Source organism: Capsicum annuum, chromosome 1 (genome assembly GCF_002878395.1).
Source record: "Capsicum annuum cultivar UCD-10X-F1 chromosome 1, UCD10Xv1.1, whole genome shotgun sequence".
Lineage (NCBI taxonomy): Eukaryota > Viridiplantae > Streptophyta > Magnoliopsida > Solanales > Solanaceae > Capsicum > Capsicum annuum.
Window position 1 is genome coordinate 19,364,192 of NC_061111.1, and position 20,364 is coordinate 19,384,555.

Genomic DNA, 20,364 nt, shown 5'->3' on the forward strand with positions numbered 1-20,364 from the left:
TGTTAATTATAAATTATTTAAATATTATATGCAGTGGTAAATTATCTTTCGATAATTGAATAAATAAAATTAAGTAATTATTTTTAATATACTGAACAAATAAAGATAGATAGAACAAGTAGATATTAATGGTTCGACCTAAGAACTTGAAACTCCGGTGATCGTGCCAAAATTTTTATTATCAATTTATTTTGAAAAGCTTTTTTTGAAAGTGCTATCAAAAATGCCATTTTTGATGAATTAGATAAATTAAAAAGATGTTTGTAAACAATAATTAGTATTTGATTAATTAAATATTGGGGTCAATTAGGCATTATGCAGAAGGTCCTTTCAAGTTTTGCTTTCGTTAGGAGTTTCATTGGGATTATTGTAATTTGTAACTACCATGATAAGGTAAACACTCGATCAAAGAAGTGTGCGACTCAGATTGATCAAAAGGATCACATTACACCATACAGAACTGCCAAAGTTCCGCATCCTGGATTTACCTCTTCGTAGAGAAAATTAGATAAGTCTATTTTAGGAAATGGCTCAATAGCCACTATCGTAGAAACTAAATCTGCCTGTATTTGACACAATACAATGTAAAATGTTGCATCAAAGCATCTCATCATCATAGAAACTACAACACAGACGGAACTGTCGCAGAGCATCATTTATTATGCTCCGAACAAATTGGATTACCGCTTCAAAGGCAAAATGAGCAATCTAGGATAGCTACGTACATTTGAAAGTCAGAACTACAGTGCTTGAAAGCTATCATTACTAACAGATTTAGAGCCAACATTTGGTAATACAAGGTAAAGCAACTGTACACTCGTGTCAAAAGAATTATCTAAGCCCTGCCAAAAAATTCCTTTGCTTTATGTTTGCTGTAACTTTGAGAATTACTTGTTTGTATCAACTGGACTACTTTCTGCATAGACCACCATATGCAAGCGTTGGATAGATTGAGAGTGTTATCCTTGTGATTTCATTTATAACTGCCAAACAAACATCTGCAAACTAGCAAATATATACCCACCAAACAAGAATAAGAGATAGGAATAAAGGCCACTCGTTCTGGTTTCAAAGTTATTCAACAGATCTTTCGTGGGAGAAGTACATACCTGACTACAGCAGCAAGGTATGAAAAATAAAGTTGGAACTGAAGCTACTGCCATGGTTGTGATAATGAAACGCTAGGTATTGATGCCTCCAGTCCTTGTTTGCCATGTATAGCAGAATTTAGCACGTTGTACTGCTGGCTTACAGAATCATAAAGTGCCTTTGTATACACCATCTTAGCCTGCATTAAGAACAGTATATACTCTTAAGACCCTTTATTTTTTAGATGCAATTAATTTTGCGGTGTGCAATTTCTTTTGTAGCTTTCTTTGATTCATCTCTCATTTCCTTGATCAAAAAAACCAGCCAGAATGCATTTCCTATCTATATTTGGGCGCAGGACAAAAGAAAACATAAGTTCCAATAGCATCTCGTAAAACTAATATGCAAATCTTTGGCTGCGAACTCGGACACCAATTTAAGATAGAAACCCAAGGAATAAAACACCTAAAGAGAATTCTTACAGTGAAAAGAAAGAGCACTGAATTGGTGAAACCATTTCCTTAACAACAGGAAGCAGAGGTAAGTGGAAAATGTTTGAGCTTAAGGTCTGAAGGCAGTGAAATTAGTTAAACCAACTTCTTTATTGAATGATAGAAAAGATGGGCAAAAGCAAAATGTTTGAGTTGAAGGTCTGAAAGGGTCTGGGAAGAGAAGAATTTTGCAACAGAAAACTGAAACTACAGAAGTTGGAGGTAGAAAAAACAATAGTACAACAGTCAAGTACAGCCAGCTTAAAATATAAGGAGCACAGATAACAAAGGTGGTCAGCCAAACAAGTCAATTTACACCCAAAGAAGGCGGCTTTATATTGGCTATTAGTGGAACTGAAGTCTCATCAGCCAACTTCCAATAAAATTGACACTCTGGGCAAGTTCATCATTCATTTGAATTTCATGGAAAACAATATTTTCTTTTTTGATACATTGAAGGTAAGAATACATCTTATTTTAAAGGATAAAAAATATCACAAAACATCCAATTTTTCTTCATTTTCTTTTCCTTCGATTTGGGAACAGATTGTACTATCCTCAGCAAGCTATAGATGCATATTTAGCTTCAGTTTATAGAATTAACTTGACAAAAAATGAACAGAAAAAAACAGTGTTGGATGAATGTTTTACTTGCATATTGATAGTTCCTGTGGAGTTTTTTACTTCTTAACTTTCCACCAACAAGAGAATAAGGAATCAAAATTTCTGATGCACCCGTCTCTTAGCAAAGATCAAATAGCTGTTCATTTTGGCCTCAAATAGGAAAGCACAAGAGATTGGTCCAACTTTCCTCCTTTCATTCTCCATTAAATAGAATAAGTTACCCCAGGTTCCCCAACAAATATCACTAAAATCCCATTAGGCTGCAGAATTTAGTTCAAGAAAAGCTTCCAATAATTAAAGTATGAAACCAAAGTGGATTCCCTTGACAACTAACCTCAGGGTCCTCCAAAGTACCAGCAACCTCACGAAAATCAATTTTGGGTGCCACGGATATTCCAGCTCCATGAAAAGATACAACTCTTTTCTCTCCAATATTTTTCTCAACCTGTACATAAGCAGGCAGGGATATGTGAAAATGTGTAGTCATTACAGAAACAAACATAATTGACACAATGGCCAACCTGGGCCGGAGGGGGCATAATATCATAGCATAATATTGCTAGAGGATAGATGTGACCAGGGACACCAGCATGTTCTACAAGCCTCCTCATGTTGTCTGTCGCAGAAGCATCAAATGGTGCCTGAAGAAAGACAATCAAAATGTTCTCAACCACGGGCTGCTCAAAATCAATTAACAACTATAAACCAAACACATGTTCCTTGAAAAATAATCAAAATGGTTAAGCCTTGGAAACAGCCTCTGGCAGAAATGCAAGGTAAGGCTACGTACGATACACCCTTGTGGTGGGGCCCTTCCCCGGACACCGCGCATAGCGATAGCTTTAGTGCACCGGGCTACCCTTTTCTTTTTGTCCATTATATACATAGAACTATGCTAGAGAAAACGAGATATTATCACAGCTTATCTACCTCACCCCAGAACAAATGTAATGGCGAAGTTTATTGCTGAACATACAGAATATGAAACAGTGAACCATGGCATGTGTCCATGCAATCTCAATAGGATACGAACAGTTAACTCTCGCTTAAAGTTCAGGCAAATAATGCCAACATATTCTGACCACTGAATCATAAAGTGCCCAGCACACATCTGCAGACGACTATTCTCTTAAAGAGTCATGAACAACCTCACCAAGGAAATGGCTAGTCGGTTATTGGTCAGGAACACAAATTATTGAAACAACAGGCCGGACAACTCTAACTTACCCCCTAAAGAAGTTCACCAAGCAAGAAGCAATCAAGAACAGCAGAAAATTAAATCAGTGGAAAAAAATCTTAAGATGTAAACTGGCATCCGATGTAATCCAGAACATGTGGGAGCCTTAACCCTATTTCAAGGGCAGGCAAAGCACATCACCCCGCAAAGGAATTAAGAATCAACTAAAAGAATGAATACGCTAGCAACACTTACATCCTCCACTCCAAATTTTGACAGTTCTTCTACTTTTGTCACTTCCCAAAATGTTCCGCTTATATCATTATTTTATACAACTTTCGAGAATTCAAATTCATTTAGCTATTCAAATTCAAATTTGTTTCAGTGGTTTCTTCATCAAATTAACTTTTGAACCACTATGTAAAAATTTTCCTATACTACCACTAATAAAATACAGAGTCAAATTAACATCTTAAACCCCTCCACTGTTAAAACAGAGTCACATGGAAAGACATGGAGAAAATATCTTGTCAAGGAAAGGATGTTGTCCAAACATCCAAGCTTGTAAATGTACATCCATCAAAAAAGAATGAAAAAATAAATACATGGAAAGACAACACTAATTAAACATAAAAAAGAATTTTACCGGAGACCATTCTTTTGTAACAGGGTCTGGCCTATCTCTTCCACCGCTAGGAGCAATCCATATTAGTTTTGATCCACCCCTGGACCACAAGTAAATGTATCCTCAGATTTATGCTTCCATCAAAAAGAGCAATATTGGGCTATCTCGAATTGCCAAAGACACATGTATCATCGGATGTCCTCTTCTACTATTGTGATAACTAAACCAACAGTTTACTAGGACTTGACTTATGAACCTGATAAAGTAGTTATATAGTGGATGATTATTGAATTTCACATCCATGATCATGAGAAAACCTCCATCCATCATATCTTTATTATCTTCTACACACATTCATATTAGAAGTCATTTCTACCGCAACTTGCTCTATGATTTTCTTCCATGCAGAATAATCAAGCAGGGTGAACCCCTCTTGAAAGAATTACCACACATCTGAGCAACAAGCTTTTCCGATAGCTAGAGAAGATGAACAGGAGCACACATGCAATATTAGTCTTAGCTTGCCAATTAATCATGTTCACTACACATAGCGCTTAGAAGAGGAAATCTTCGATTTTTTTGCAGTACTTAACAGAAAAAATCTTAATGACAGATTGGCACAGGATAAAATTGTATACTAATGTCTCCAGAATAAAACCCCAAGACTGCCTGGTATTACAACTTGCAAAGTCAAAGCTTCACCAAATACTCGAAGAAAGACAGAGCAATAGCAACATAAGTACCTCAATAGCATAGCCATCTCCTTCAAGCTTCTTGTGTTTGCTCTCTTTTTCATATCAGCAAGTTCGGGGTCATCATTCATATGCTTTTTTGAATACACACAAAGGAGATTCCTAGACATATTAAGTTTGTTAGATGTCTAAAAGTAAATGATGATTTCTGTACATACTTTGACAATGCTATCCAAATAAGCACCTTCCCATGCTGAATGGCTTGCAAAGAGGATCAGTAATAACTCTATCACCCGCAACATAGATCTGTTTACCAGTAAGCGTAGTCTAGTGAATTAAGCTACTTGAGTTAGAATTATCTTATAAAGTACAATAGGGTGAAAAAGGTTATAACAATGTTCTCAGCAATATCTGGGTGCTTTAATTCAAGCAAGAGCGCAATAATCGCAGGATCGGCTTCACTTTGGTGGTTGGACATCAAGACAACATTATCACCCTGAAATTAGTATAAAGAGATAGTGAGTCGGTAAGGGCAACAGAAAAAACAATCAAGACAATGTATAAAAACCCATACAATAAAGAACTGGACAAACATATCAGCGATTTAGTTTGAGCTTTATTAACAACAAATGAATAATAAAACAACTATCAAGAGAGAAGTAAAGTTCTACAGTAACATTCTTTTTTGCTTTTTTTTTTTTTTTGATAGAGTGTACAGTACGCACTCAAGAGTTCTCCATCTATAGTTTAGTCCTATACCGCATCAAATAAGAATGTTCAAGTTTATAAGAAGATCCTTTAGATGCAGTGGCCATGCAGGCGATAAAGAGATAGTTGATCCACCCTCAACATTTTGAGCCAAGACTACTATTTGTATCTCTTGTTTAAATAGTGAGCATATAATTTTGATGGAAAAGAAGAGCACATACATCAACTGGCAAGTAACTTTCCTTGACAAAGCACATAGAATGAGAAAGATACCTAAAATATTTCAATACAAAGACGGACAAACCATCAAGCAAAAGATAATAGAAGTCCGGAAGTTCCAGGAAATAGGTAGATATTCCTACTTCAGAGCTTCTACTATTCTTTTGGAGGTTTAATCATATAATGTATTAAAGCCGAAGAGTCACGAAGTCTTATATAAATTCATCCCCCAACCAAGGAAGCGGCTGAATAGAGAGGAAATTAGGAGAAGTGATCTGGTACATCCAAGTAAGGCGAATAAGAAGAAAATATGGATCTTCATGTAGGAGGTCTGAAAAGCAAAGTAATGTTAAGCTCAAGTTTTGAGAATCTGCTCTAGAAAAATCTTCCAGCATTGCTTGGTTAGTCAAGGAATAATTAAGCAGATCTTCTTTTTTTTTTTAATCAAGTATTTTTTTCACATACACTATACATGGCCATAAACAGTTGTATACAAAGGGTATACCAAAAGGTAAGAATCTACAAAACGATACAATTCACTACAACTCCACCCAATCATCTATACAGCAAGGAACTTTCTTTGTGCACCAAAAGAAAATAAGGGAACAGAAACTACTGTGAAATTGAGAGAAACTCGAATCTACTACCTTCAAAAACTCTCCTATTTCTCTCTCTCTAACCAACCCATATTAAAGCAAGCGGACCCACAATAAGCAGATCTTATATAAACATCAATTAGCAGAACCTTTTTCATCTGATTTACCATGATTTCCAACCAGTACAAGAACAAGAAAAGTGCTTTATGCTTGGGTGTATTATTTCATGACATGTGTCCAGTGAGATCTCATGCTGTCATGCATGCCTGTATGAAGTTTCACAATTTAACAGTTTCACTTTAAACAGTTGACAATGGAATAGCTATCCCCTTGTTATTCATACTAATTAGCATATATACAGAAGAAACTAACAAGTAGAAACACATTGACAATCTGAAATGCCGAACCTGTTTAAGCTTCTCTTCCATTTCACCAAAAACTGAGATATTCCCAACATAAGAACTCCTAAGAACTCAGAAATACCAGAGGTTAGAGTCCAAAGTAAATCATGATATCTGCAGGGCACAAGGCTATTTAGTTCAATGCAAAAACCAAAGAAAGATTAATTTCTAATAGCCACATTTGATATGCACTCTCTAAAGCTGCTTTAGAAAAATTTGATAGCAGCATTATGCTTGTCCATAATGGAGAGATATTGTTCGCCAATGCCCTGGTAGAGGCAAAGCAGGGAGTTCCTTGAACAACTCAACCGACCCTCTAACATCATACTTCATCCGCAAGAATTACAAATTTTGAATTTCCTATCCACTACTCAATAATGTGCAACTTTAGCCTTTGTTTTTAAATATGTGTCTTACTTCCCTTTTTGGTATGCTCAACTCTTTAATTCCAACATCCTACATAGCATGTATAAGAACACAAGAATCAAGGTCATTTTTGATACAGTCCCTATATTTTTAGTTCAAGATCACAAGATTAAAAAATATCCCTACCTTAAACACCACGTCCAGTCACATTAAGACATATGAATTGAAATGGAGAGAGGAAACTGTATCCCCACGTCATAGTAGTTTACATGAAAGGCTAAGCGTCGACTCTTCATTGGTAAGTCAACCCACACAACTCAGCAATGTGTTATAGACTAACTAACTATCAAACAATCAAAAAATACATTTGAATTCAATCATTAACCAGATTGAAAGAACCACACTCAATTGTTAAGGTAGTCAAACTATTGCACGATCCGTAACACTACAGAGAGAACTGAGACTCACCTGAAATCAACTAACTGGCGGATGTAATTTTGACCAAACTTGTAATAGTCAAAAGGTTCACGGATGGCCTTGTGATACGGCGAGAACTCAAAAGGATCCTGAAATAAGAGCATTGCTACATTTACAATGTTACATGTTGACAACTTGATAGAATATGTGTATACTTGGATGAAGTAAAGAGAAACATAGACATAGGGGAAACTTCTAGCGTGAATTGAAAATTTACATGGCAGAGAACTACCTTCACATCCACAAAAACACGATCCAATACAAGAGCCATGTTATACAGGATGATCTCATCTGCTTTGGGGACTCCACTTTGTAAAACCTTAAACAAAATCAGGAAAAATCAAGAGGCGCACATGACCATAAAAAGTTCCAAATAAACAAAAACGAAATTGTGAAATGATTCCAGATGTCAACAAACTCGGTCTCATTCAAAGAAAAGCACATAAGTATCATGAATAAAGTAAATCCTAACAGATAGACAATATGATAAGTCTAAAAAAAGTAGTCTTCCAAGAATGAAATAAATGAAATTCTCTACAGTTTAGCTGGAAAGAGGAAGTGAGCAGTGGAGTTATTCTTCGATATTTAAATTGAGATATACTCAAGATGTAGGAACAAGAAAGACGTGCGGACAACGCAGGAAAAGACAAACATTCAAATATAAGCAACTTCTCTAGATTTATCTTTGTTAGTGTTTTGCCATCCCAAGATCATATCTTCCATGCTCTAGGAAGAAATGATACTGAATATGTTGAGAGTTAGACTATATTTAGAATCTTAACAAGGGCTTAACCTATTATTGTCAGGTTATTTTCTGAAACTACTTGGCCTCGTACTAGCGTTTTTCAACATAATTGGTTGCAAAAAGTCATGACATACCGCTATTGATACACTACAGAAAGGTTTTGGTGCCTTCATTTTTAACCGTGAACTTATTTTTTCTTACCAACAGCATGTAGTTATATAATACCATCCACTAAAATCCAAATGATCAAACACAATAGAAGAAACAAAATAAATTTAATCATCTTAAATCTATAATATTGTTCTTTAGTAACCTTAAAACACATGTTATACCCCAGAAAGTATGTTCATGCAAGAAGACTTGCATATGAGCAAACTCATCGAAGTGAATAAAGCACCCATGACCCAGCACCTAAAAAGTACATCTATTCACAAGTCCGAAGAAAGTTATTTTACTGCATTCCGATAGTTCTGATACAGCTCCTCCATTCCTTCAGCAATATTAAGTGGCAGTTTTTCATCTTCCACAGCCTTTCGAACAGCAGATAACAAGTCTGCACACGAAATAGAACAGTCAATGCAGGGGGGGGGACAGAAAAAGGTTCAATCAAAACAATTAGAAAAGATCTACCAAAATAATGTATCTGCACAAGGACAAAGGAATCGTACGCTGAGCAATACGTTTAAATTTAGCAAACAAAAAAAATTAAGACATTAAAAGATGGCAAGGCAACTAGATAAGCATCAGAAGCAAAGGTCTTACACTTGCAACTGCCAAAATCATCCTAATAGGTTTCTAAATCCTTCTAAGGCGAAGTTTTCTAGAATTTTGCAGCAATTCTGCCATTTGTACAATTATTTTTTTTGAAGCTGGTAGCTGTGTATATTCGATGAGAACAGATCACTACTAGAGTCAAACTGAAATCATATTTACAAATTCCACTATCTATGATCCTATGTCTATAATGAGTCTTGTACATCAATATTAGAGACATGATCATTAGAGTATAGCTGATTACACCAAAAACATAGAGTCAAGATACAATTCAACTTGACCTGTTGCACACTATCTTCTATGTTCTGAAAACATCTAGAATTCCTTTCCCTCTATATTGTCCACCAAATACAAGTTAGGATGACTCTCCACCTGTTGCTGTTCTTTGCCAGCAGCTTCACTTCCTCCCAACTTTGTAGTGTCTCTATAATCTGTCCAGGCATCAAACAAATAGATGCCTTTGAGACTTAGAAATAGTCTCCATGGCTGTCCTGTAACTCTAGTGTATAAATAGGTGATTAACAGTTTCTACTCTTGAAAATAGAGTTATCCCTTTCCTCATCAGGTTATCCTGTGTAAGGACGGTTTTCTTTTTAGCAACCATACAAAACATGCAAATTTTGTGAGGTACTTTATTCTTCCAAGTTTTCTTCCATGGACACTTTTCCTGCTGCTGGCTAGGGTGGTTCCGCATTTTGCAGGCAACGATTTAAAGAGTAACTTTTACGCCAAGTTAAAATTCTTTAAATGTAATTATTGCTGGATGATCTTCTTCTAGTCCATAAAAGAATATATCATCGGAGATGAACTAATTTTTTTTTAATATAACATATGGTTCAGGGATACAACTTTGAGTGAGAAATTCCCAAGTTTGTACACCATTGCAGCTGAACCAGATTCTACCATCGCATCCAACATATTAGATGACAATTGGGACATAAGGTTCAGGAGAAACCTTATGACTGGGAACTTAATGACATCTTAGCATTTTTTGCCAAATTGCAGTCTTGCTCCTTTTCACCCCAAGATCCTGATAGATTGAAATGGGGCAACTCAAGAAAAGGTCACTACACAGTCAAGGAAGGCTATCACAGTCTATGCTCAAGGAAGTCCATGATTGACAAATGGCCATGAAAGCATATATGGAAGACTGAACTACCTATCAAAGTGATATGTTTCAGCTGGACTGCACTGCTTGACTCATGCCTCATATAGGATAATCTCTCCAAACAGAAATTCCAGCTTGCCAACAGATGCTACTTCTGCCACAAGCACACAGAAAGTGTCAACCACTTGCTGCTGCACTGTCCTGTTGCCTCAGACCTTTGAAATATGTGCTGTTGTTTTTTTGGTCTTTCTTGGGTCACACCTTTCTCTGTTAGGGATGCCCTTGAAAGTTGGAGTTCACGGGAAGTTAACAAAGCCATCAAGAGTATTTGGATGATGATCCCGGGTGCTATATTTTGGTGTTTATGGATAGAGAGAAACAAAAGATGTTTTCATGGAATTTCAACTTCCAGTAATCTTTTCCGAGGCAGGTGTCTAGTTAGCCTCTTTAGCTGGTCCAAATGACCCCTGTAAATAATTTAGAACTCGTCTTGGATTTTGTTAGCTCTATAGCTTATAAAGAAGCTACAAATCCTTATTTTGGGGAGCTTAACTAACTTATCCTTCTACTGTTTGCATCTTCTTGATGCCTTTGAATGAATCTATTTACTTCAACAAAAATAAAATAGTGTCTGGGTCAGCTTTTGCGCATCTTGACTAAGGCTGCATTTGTTTTTTTAAGATTCAGATGTCTGAATCTGAATGCACATCTGAATGATTAAGATATTGTCTCTACATCTGAAAACTGAATGATTAAGACTGTTTGTTTTTCAACATTTGAATGTGCAAAAAAAATTTATTTGTGTATATAATAAAATAAAAAATATAATTCAAATAAAAAACTAATTATATATATCAGAAAAGTATGTAATTTAATACAATAAAATTATTATTTGATTGAAAAAAATATTTATGTTTGTTAGTGATAGTGGAGATGGTTTATAATGGTCGTGATGTAAGTGATTAGTAATGTTGGTGGTGATAGTTGTGATGGTTGGTATTGTAGTGACTGTTATGATGGTGGCGGTTGATAGTAGTGGTGGTGGTTGTGATGTGACATTGTTTGATGTTCGTAGTTGGAGGTGTTGATTGTGATGGCTGAAAAATGAATGCATGATGGTTTGACAATGTGTTGGTGTTAGTTGGAGATGTTGTTAGTTGTGATGGTGGAGATGGTTTTCAGTAGAGATAAATTGTAGCGATGGTAGTGGTTGAAGTGATGGTAGAGGTGATATTACTAGTGATGGTGGCGGCCAAAGATGTGTGGAGGTTGTAATGTATTAGTGATAGTTAGCGATGGTGCTAATTGTGATAGATGAGTTGGTCGATAGTAGCGATTGGCCGATAGTGATTGATGATGATGGTGTTGTTGACGACGATGGTGAATATAATTAGAATAATAGAGATAGTAGGTGTGGTAGCAGTTGACAATAGTGGTTCATAGCGATATCTGGTGGAGGTGGTTAGTGGTGGTTGACAATGGTGGCGGTGGCAGAGGTGATTAGTAGTGATGATTGATGATTATGAATAGAGTGACAGTGAATATTATCCAACACCAAAATTCCTCTTCAGACCTATTAAGACTTGATTCTAGATCTGAATGATTAACACCTATTCAGACTTATTAAGAGCTAAAATCTTAATAAAAAACAAATGCACTTAATGGTCTGAACCATTCAGATTCAGACCTCCATTAAGTGCAAACAAATGAGAATCTATAGGATACCTGCCACATCCCCACAAGCAGCAGATATCAGGTAACTCTGTCCACCAAAACTAGGACATATGGGAAGAATCACCTAGTATCTTTTGTCTTGAACTTGAGACCTCAGGTTCTCAACCCACTTCATTGACACTAGGCCACACCCTTAGGCACGGAGATAAACTAGTTTAAAGTGCTTTATATCAGGGGCGGAACCACCTTTGGGCAAGGAGGTTCTTCCGAACCCCTTACAGCGGAAATTATACTATTTATACATGTTAAAATTATTTTTTAAAGTATATATAGAAGATTTTAAACCCCTTCGACTAGATCGTATGCTTACTTCTGAACCCCTTATTGAAAATCCTGACTCCACAGTTTACACTTTCACATGTAATAAGATAGTAATAATGATGACATGCATAAAGCAATAAGGAAGATCCAAAAGGGTGGAAGACCAGAATTAGAAAGAAATTTAGCTTCCATTCCACATTCTAAACTACTTTTTTGAAAAGAAAATCTATAAGAATGGTATATAGACCGTCGAGTTCTTCAGAATGGTATTTGTCGCTATTTCCCAACTGAGTTAGAAACCACATGCAAACAGAGTACAAGTCTGTGTTAAGTAAGTCGAGATCCAACGAGGTGACGTGTTATCAGGAAAAGATCCAACTAGGTCCCTCATTTTACAATACTTGAAAGATTCTGAGACTTGTAAACTACAGCAAAGGGAAGTGTAAGCTACTTCCAAACAAAGAACCATGGGTGCTTCATACAAATTTATGACTTTTTTGTCAATCAAGAGGAAAAAATGGTCAAAATGCAAAAACTGGCACGCATTACTTAACAAAGCTAAAGTTACCTTAATAATCATATTGTGTGTTCATTAAAGAACCAACTATACATTGCTGACCAGCAATAACAGAACGTGATTATGCATGCATATCAGAAGACAAGAAAGCAGTCAAATGAAGAAAGCGGGAGATTGAATGGTGACTGTAAGAGCAATAGCTTTTTGTAAAGTGCTAAAAACGAGATACTACCACAGATGTCAAAAATTGATGCCTTAGTCTTATAACTGGTGACTTCAACAACAACAACATACCCAGAAAGTATAACTGGTGACTTCAATGTCCCAAATATGACAATTGTAAATTGGTGATTCCAAAATCAATCATTAAAAGCTCACATGTGCTCGTAGTAAATGTCAACTATGAAAAACAGTCGAGAGAAAGCTCGTTATTCAATACAAAGTGCACTTCTATGTAGAAGGATTGTTGCCTAACCAACTTCTGGAAAATTATCAATAAAAGTTCTCATAGAATCCGAGAATGAAGTTTTTACTATGTACATGTTATATCATGAATTAGTAACTGCTTCTACCTCACAGCAATTAACTCCTTCGCACCAAAACATACTATACTCAGTGTATTAAGGTTAAAGAAATCATTGAAATGGCGCTTGAACTGTTAAAGCATGCTTCCACGGATAAGTACTCTTATTGCATTTTACGCCGACGCCAATCACATTAATACCACTACTGAAACTGCTCGTCCAACCAATTCATCTCTTAGAATGGAACTTTTGTCCTACAAGTCAATTTAATTGGACTATAAGGAAAAATAAAACAGTAGACAAACCTTAGATCTCTATCATTTTTTTTACCTTGGACATAGAGTTCACTAGTTTAGACAGCAAAGCAATTATTACTTGACAAAAATTAACTGTAAACTCCACGCTTAATGCAATATTAGTACTACTTAACTATTGAGACCTCAGGTTAAATATTAGTACTATTTAACAAAAATTCAGCATTGTTAGTTGTGAAGAATATTGAGAACTTCAATGCATTCGACAGCAAAACAGCATTGTAGCGAGAATGTGTACAATAGTCATTAAACATATTACACACAAAAATGCATAAGATATTTCAACAGAGAACGACAGCAAATAGAAAATAAATCGCACTGGATTACAAATAGCAAAAAATGCAGAAGAGACTTCAAATTCAAAAGAAAATAAGCGAGAGTACAGATACAAAACACAAAATGCACAAGATATTTCAACAGAAACAAGATTAAAGAGAAAATAAACCGCACCGAAATAGCACAAAATGCACAAGATACTTCAAATTAAAAAAGAAAAAAAGTGAGAGTGGACATATAAAGCACAAAATGCACAAGATAGTTCAAATTTAAGAAGAAAATAAGCGAGAGTAGAGATACAAAGCATAAAATGCGCAAGATAATTCAACAGAAAACAAGAGCAAAGAGAAAATAAACCGCAGAAATAAAATGCACAATATATTGAACAGAGAACGAGAGTACAGAGAAAATAAACCGCACTGAAATAGCACAAAATGCACAAAATATTTCAACAGAAAACGAGAGTAAAGAGAAAATAAACAATATATTTGAACAGAGAACGAGGGTACAGAGATAATAAACGCACTGAAATAGTACAAAATGCACAAGATATTTCAACAGAGAAAAAGAGTAAAGAGAAAATAAACCGCACGGAGATGGCACAAAATGCACAAGATATTTCAAATAGAAATATAGAGCAGAAAATGCACAAGATTTTTCGAATTGAAATATAGAGCAGAAAATGCACAAGATGTTTCGAATTGAAATATAGAGCAGAAAATGCACAAGATGTTTCGAATTGAAATATAGAGCAGAAAATGCACAAGATGATTCGAATTGAAATATAGATCAGAAAATGCACAAGATGTTTCAAATTGAAGAAAAAACAAACAGGTAGAAACAAAAACCTTCTCCAGTGCGAGCGTCAAGGAAGGCACGGGAGTGCGGAAGCTCATCGTTCTCAGAAGCAGTAACAGCTATTGCGGCGGCAGCAGCAGCTGTACTTGAATTCAACTCCTTGTTATCTTCAATCATTTCCGCCATTCCACGTACCTTCAAAGAAGCACAAAAAACTGCACACTGTAATTTCCGATTCCCAACAGTGGTCGACTTCACGCCAAAGCATGAAATCGGAAATAGCCTCGAAGTAGTAGCTGCAGAAGCAGCAAAAGTTGAAAATGAAGATAAGGGCGGCCTCGAAATGCGTGCAGAAGAAGAAGCAGCAGAGAGAATCAACATGACCCCAGAGGAGCAGACGGTTTTAGAGAGAAAAAGTGAAGGATAGAAAGTGAGGAGGGAAATGAATTAGGGGAGTGTGTGTTTTTATTAGGAGAGGGAGAGAGCACGTGCTTTTCATCGCCCAATTGTGTGTGTGTGTGATACAGTTATTTGAGCTTTTTTATTTTGTATCTTTTTTTCTTTTCAATTATTTCATTGGCTTTTGTGGGATTTGTGGAACAAGGGCTATACTTATCTGGACACGTGTAACACCTGTACGCCTTTCTTTCCGAATTGTGGCAATTGCCTATAGGCCCTTCTGGGTCCTACCTTTCTCAGCAGAAGGAAAGAATTTTTTTTGGGTTTTTCATCCGGTGTCCGGTACCTGTAGTATAATTCGATTAATTCAAATTCACGCCAGATAAGGTAGGTCTCATTCAGGGATAGCATTTCCTACCAGGAATTTTTTCATACTCAGAACTCGAATCCGAGACCTTTAATTAAGGGAGGAGTAACCTCATCCACTGCACCACATACTTTGATGGTGAAAAAAAAATTATTGTACAATTGTTTGCGCTAATTAAATCTTTTTTGGAAAGAAAGAGATAAGAGAATTTGCATTTCAATTAAAAGTTTAAATAAATTTTTCAAAGGCATAGTACATAAATACGTTCTTTTAAAAAAAAAATGGGGGAGGGGATTACAATGTGGGAATCAAACTCTCACCAAATGGGTGTTCAGGTAACTAACCAACTAAGCTACTAAGATTTCTACATAAATACGCCCTTCAACTTGTACTCAAATCACATATATGACCTCTAATTTTGAATGTGCATAAGTAAACACTTAAACTTATATAAAGTTGAACAAGTAGACGCACATGTCCTATGTGGCAGAATACACGTAAGACGTCATCGAGGACGAGAATCGATCATGTAGGATGACACATAGAACACATATGTCTACTTGGTCAACTTTATACAAGTCTAAATTCGACTTGTGCACACCCAAAGTTAGAAGTTATAGATACGATCTAAAACCAAGTTAAAAGGATATATTTATGGATTGTGCCTTTTCAAAATATCAATGACATGTATTCCACTTGAGCTGAAATGGTGATGTCACCCATAATATTGGTGCAGAGCGGATGAAATGGAGCTTGTATTTAGAGTCTTCTATGATAAGAAGAGTCACCAAACCTAATGAAAAGTTCTAGACAGTGGTTAAATCAACTATGTTGTATGGACAGAATGTTGGCCGGTTAAAAACTTTCATATGTTCAAAAATTGAAAGTTGTAGAAATAAGGATGATGCAATGAACGTGTGGACAAAGAAATAGATATAGGATTATGAATAAGGATATTCAAAATAAGGTGAGATTGATTTCAGTGGAACCGCGGAGGATAAGATGAGAAAACGATACTAAGATAGTTCGAATATGTGAAAAGGAGAAGTTTGAATGCTTAGTGTAGAGGTGTGAGAGACTGACTATGTCTGATTTCAAGAGAGATTGAGTAAATTAAAGGCATATTACTTGACAGAGGTGATTGGACAATACAGAATACAGTTTCAACTTATCAAGTATGTGACATTAGATAGGAGGTTGTGAAAGATCGGTAGGTAGGTAGGTAGTGTGATGTTTGTTTTCCATCTACACTATTAGTGATAGTATTGTTTCGGTAGTTTTTTGTCCTTCAATTTTTATTACTATTTGTTGTGCTTGTAAATATGATACAAACCCAAGTAAACCACATGACTCAACGCACCGCAGTCATTATTTTGACTTATTTTATGTAATTACAAACAACTATCATATTATTAGTTTCTATTAGCCTATTACTATTTGTTATTTCATATACATTTTGTTATTTTCTTCTAGATTGTTTTGGATGAATTTTCTTGAGTCGAAACTCGAGAGTCTATCGGAACAAGCTCTCCATCTTTGAGGTAGAGACTAGAGATTGCGTACACTTTATCTTCCCGTTTATTCAACCCCCACCTCTTGATCATTCCACCCTCGAACTCCACTCTTTACCCAATTTCACTCCAATAGTATTTTGCTAGATTGCATATAAATATTTTTGAGATAATATATATTTTTTGCTTAGTTATTAAACACAAAAAAGAAACGTTAAAACATCAACTTATCGTCTTAAAAATTATATTTTGAAAATGACAATTTCCTTCCTACCGAACATAGCGTAAGAAGAAAAATATTGAGGATGTGAATCCATATAAATTAATTCTAAAAATTACACAAATACAAAATTACAAAAATTCTCAACTCCCTAAACATATTACAAAAATTTCACATATACACAGAATGCTATATATATGTCGGTTATGTTATGTATATTAATAGGAAAAAAAAGTAAAGTAATTAAAAAAGTGGGAGAGTGTGTAATTATTTTTAGAAGGTTGATATTTATGTTATTTATACAAATTAATTTCCTCCACGCATATGAAATAGCGGGGGGAAATGAAATATGAACGTTCTTTCTTACATTATATATTCTTTTAGGTATGTCTTATAATTATAAATGAAATATAAAAAATACCTCAACATAAGAATATATGAAGTGTGACATAAAAAAGAGGACAAGCCTTTGAAGATTTGAACAGTCGTATAAGAATTTACATGTCTTATATCACACTTCAATCATATCGCATTACTTTTTTATGTGATCCACGTGAAATTTTCCCTTTATCATCAGAACAAAAACTTTATATTTCTTGTCCTATAGAGATAACAGTTGCTTTGTATTTAATTTGATAACGACGTTATTTAGATTTAATAAGTATACATTAAAGATAGTTTATCTAAGTAAGTTGTCTTTGTTGCAATTCGTAATGATTATCCAAAACTTAATTATGCTATCTAATCAACATAGAAAAAAAATAATCCACAAGATTAGGATGTAGTATTATAGAGTCAAGACAAAATCAGATTATGCTAGTTTGTATTTTAGGAAAGTCTCTGAAAAAATGCTTGGTTTATATCGCTAATCGCAAAATCTTAAGCACTTGTAACTTTTCTTTCCAAAGGACAATTGTCACATAACCACAAACATGATATGTTCCTTTCTGATTCTGTTGTTTTTAATATCATAAAAAACAATAAAAGTTCTCTTCCGTTGTAGGTAAGAATTTAATTATTACTCTTCCGTTTCAAAAAAAAATGATTCACTTTGACTTGGTACGAATTTTTTTAAAAATTAAAGAAATTTTTTATATTTTATAATTTTAAATTAAAATTAAATCAAATATATCAAAATAAATTTTAATCTTATCTCAGATAGTGGCGGATTCAGAAATTTTCTTCAGGAGTTCGAAAAATAATAAAAATATAAATGTGTGAATAAACCAACAAAATATAATTTCAAGGGAGTAATAGTATATAGTCTATAAATATAAAATACTTAAACTTATATTTTAACTTATTTTAAACTTTTTTTTTTTAGGCTTATACTTAAACTTATATTTTAACTTATTTTAAAGTTTTTTTTTTTTATATAGCAGGTGAGGTATGTAGTTTTTTTTTAATAGTTGTAGGTTTCTTCTTTTTAGTTCTGTAGGCGTCCAACGGTAGGTTTCAGTCTACTTTTTTAAAAAAAGCAGCGTAACGGGAATCGAATCCTGTAGTTTTTTTTTTAATAGTTGTAGGCTTCTTCTTTTTAGTTCTGTAGGCGTGGGGATCGAACCCGCAAACAAGCCTGAAGTAGCGCCCCAAGAAGTAGAGTTTGTACCACTGAGCTATCCAACAACCTTGTGTCAGGTGATTCAAAATTAATATATGTACATAAATATAGATTTTCTACCTTATATTATACAACGTAATTTTTTGCTAAGGGGGTTCGGGTGAACCCCCTCGCCACTACGTAGATCCGCCCTTGATCTTAGACATATCATGAAAAAAATTAAAATTAAAATATTATATATATATATATATATATATATATATATAAACAGACTGAAAAAATTGCTTTTACTTTCTAGTACTTATTAACCTGTCAATACTCAAATGTTACGTCCATAATCAATATCGGACTACCTGTTCTTTTTTCCTTTTTTGGGGGGGAGGTATGCATTGGTTTATACGTGTAATAAAATAATTTCTCAAATGAATATTTTTTTGATGAAACTTACGTGATTTTGCTGTAAAAATCCTTTAATTGATGACTTTCTATGAACCAGAAAATATAACATAGTTCTCCAGCAGCGGACACATAGAGTGCGTTTGGTACAAACGAATATGTATATTTCTCGAAACTGTTTTATCTTAAAAATAAAAATAATAAGTGAAATTTCTAACATATTTTTCGATGTTTGATATGTAAGCAAAAATTATTATTCATATGATCTAGGAAATACTATAAAGGTGGGATGAAGTTGGCGAGTGGGCGTTTGGGGTTGGGATGAGGTTGGAAAGTGGGCTTTTGGAGGTGGGAATGGTCAAGGGATGGGGGTTGGTTGGGAGATGACGAAGAGACAATGAGCAAGATCATTTATGAAACTTGTGTTTCCTTTTTCCACTAGAAAAGTCGTTTTTCTCATTTTCAAAGAACTTATTTTCCTAGAGAAAATATTTTCTAAAATATTTTGATCAATCAAAAATAAGAAAATTGAAAAACATTTTCCAACATGCCATAATGACAATTGACAACCTCAGCAAATGCAAGCAGACAAAGTTATATTGCATTGCATACCTAATAAGTGGTGAAGTCGTGGAAACTCCGTTTTAGAAAGAAAGCATCTGCAATAGAAGTCGTCAAAAAATTTCTGTCCAAGAACTGAGCAATATGAAGAAGAAAAATCTGTGCATAATTCATGAAAACTAACAGACTTTAAAACGATCCCAGGGATTTCTAGATATATAGACTTGGCCAACTATAAATGATTAAAAAACTATGAATCACTAATACAATAAACCTGTACAGACTTGACCAACTAAATGATTAAAAAATATGAATCACTAATGCAAGAAACCTATATGGACTTGGCCAATTAAATGATTAAAAACTAGTAGAACGACTAAAAGTTAAGGGTGAAGCGCCTAAATCACTATCTGATCTTATCGGAGGGTATCAATTTTTACTTTTACAATCGATACAAATTATTAGCTGCCCACAATAAGGATAAGTTTAATATTATACTCAGATGAGAAATATCATGAAATGTGTGATACCCTAGGGGAACTTTTCTCGAAAAAAAGAAAAAATTCTTGCACTACGAAAATCATAACCCAAGCATCCTTTTTGTATTCATTCTTTCTAAGAAAAACAATTGTCATTCTTCACCAGAAGGTAACCAGTAAAGTGTTGTCATGTGACCAAGGGGTCATGGATTCAAGCAATGAAAAACAACAAGATTGTGTAAAATAGACCCTTCTGGTCCGACCCTTCCCCGACCCCACTCGTAGCAGGGGTGCATGCATCGAGCCGCCCTTTTCAATTGTTATTCTCAACAAATCAGTTTCAATAGGGAGGTT

The 20,364-nt window shown here is 34.8% G+C and overlaps 1 protein-coding gene and 1 long non-coding RNA gene across 3 annotated transcripts; both read right to left on the reverse strand.

Moving 5' to 3' along the window:
- Nucleotides 1-549: 549 nt before the first annotated feature.
- Nucleotides 550-15,031, reverse strand: LOC107871044 (glycerol-3-phosphate acyltransferase, chloroplastic). Of its 2 annotated transcripts, XM_016717839.2 has the most exons (13): nucleotides 14,567-15,031; nucleotides 8,666-8,763; nucleotides 7,698-7,784; nucleotides 7,457-7,554; nucleotides 6,629-6,686; nucleotides 5,093-5,194; nucleotides 4,943-5,004; nucleotides 4,750-4,860; nucleotides 4,028-4,106; nucleotides 2,726-2,845; nucleotides 2,539-2,649; nucleotides 1,110-1,288; nucleotides 550-1,005 (listed from the first exon to the last, which is right to left on the reverse strand). In XM_016717839.2, the coding sequence occupies exons 1-12, from the start codon at nucleotides 14,895-14,897 to the stop codon at nucleotides 1,154-1,156; spliced, it is 1,392 nt and encodes a 463-aa protein (XP_016573325.2). In that variant the 5' UTR covers nucleotides 14,898-15,031; the 3' UTR covers nucleotides 550-1,005; nucleotides 1,110-1,153.
- LOC107867648 lies at nucleotides 9,094-10,873 on the reverse strand. Its single transcript, XR_007043649.1, has 2 exons — nucleotides 10,144-10,873; nucleotides 9,094-9,415 (listed from the first exon to the last, which is right to left on the reverse strand). It is a non-coding gene; the product is annotated as an uncharacterized LOC107867648 (long non-coding RNA).
- Nucleotides 15,032-20,364: the final 5,333 nt, after the last annotated feature.

Coding starts and splice junctions, on each gene's coding strand:
- LOC107871044 (XM_016717839.2), bottom strand. CDS start 14,897: ATGTTGATTCTCTCTGCTGCTTCTTCTTCTGCACGCATTTCGAGGCCG. Junction 6,687..7,456: donor CGCCAGTTAGTTGATTTCAG/GTGAGTCTCAGT, acceptor CTGAGTTCTTAG/GAGTTCTTATGTTGGGAATA. Junction 5,195..6,628: donor TGGAAGAGAAGCTTAAACAG/GTTCGGCATTTC, acceptor TACTAATTTCAG/GGTGATAATGTTGTCTTGAT.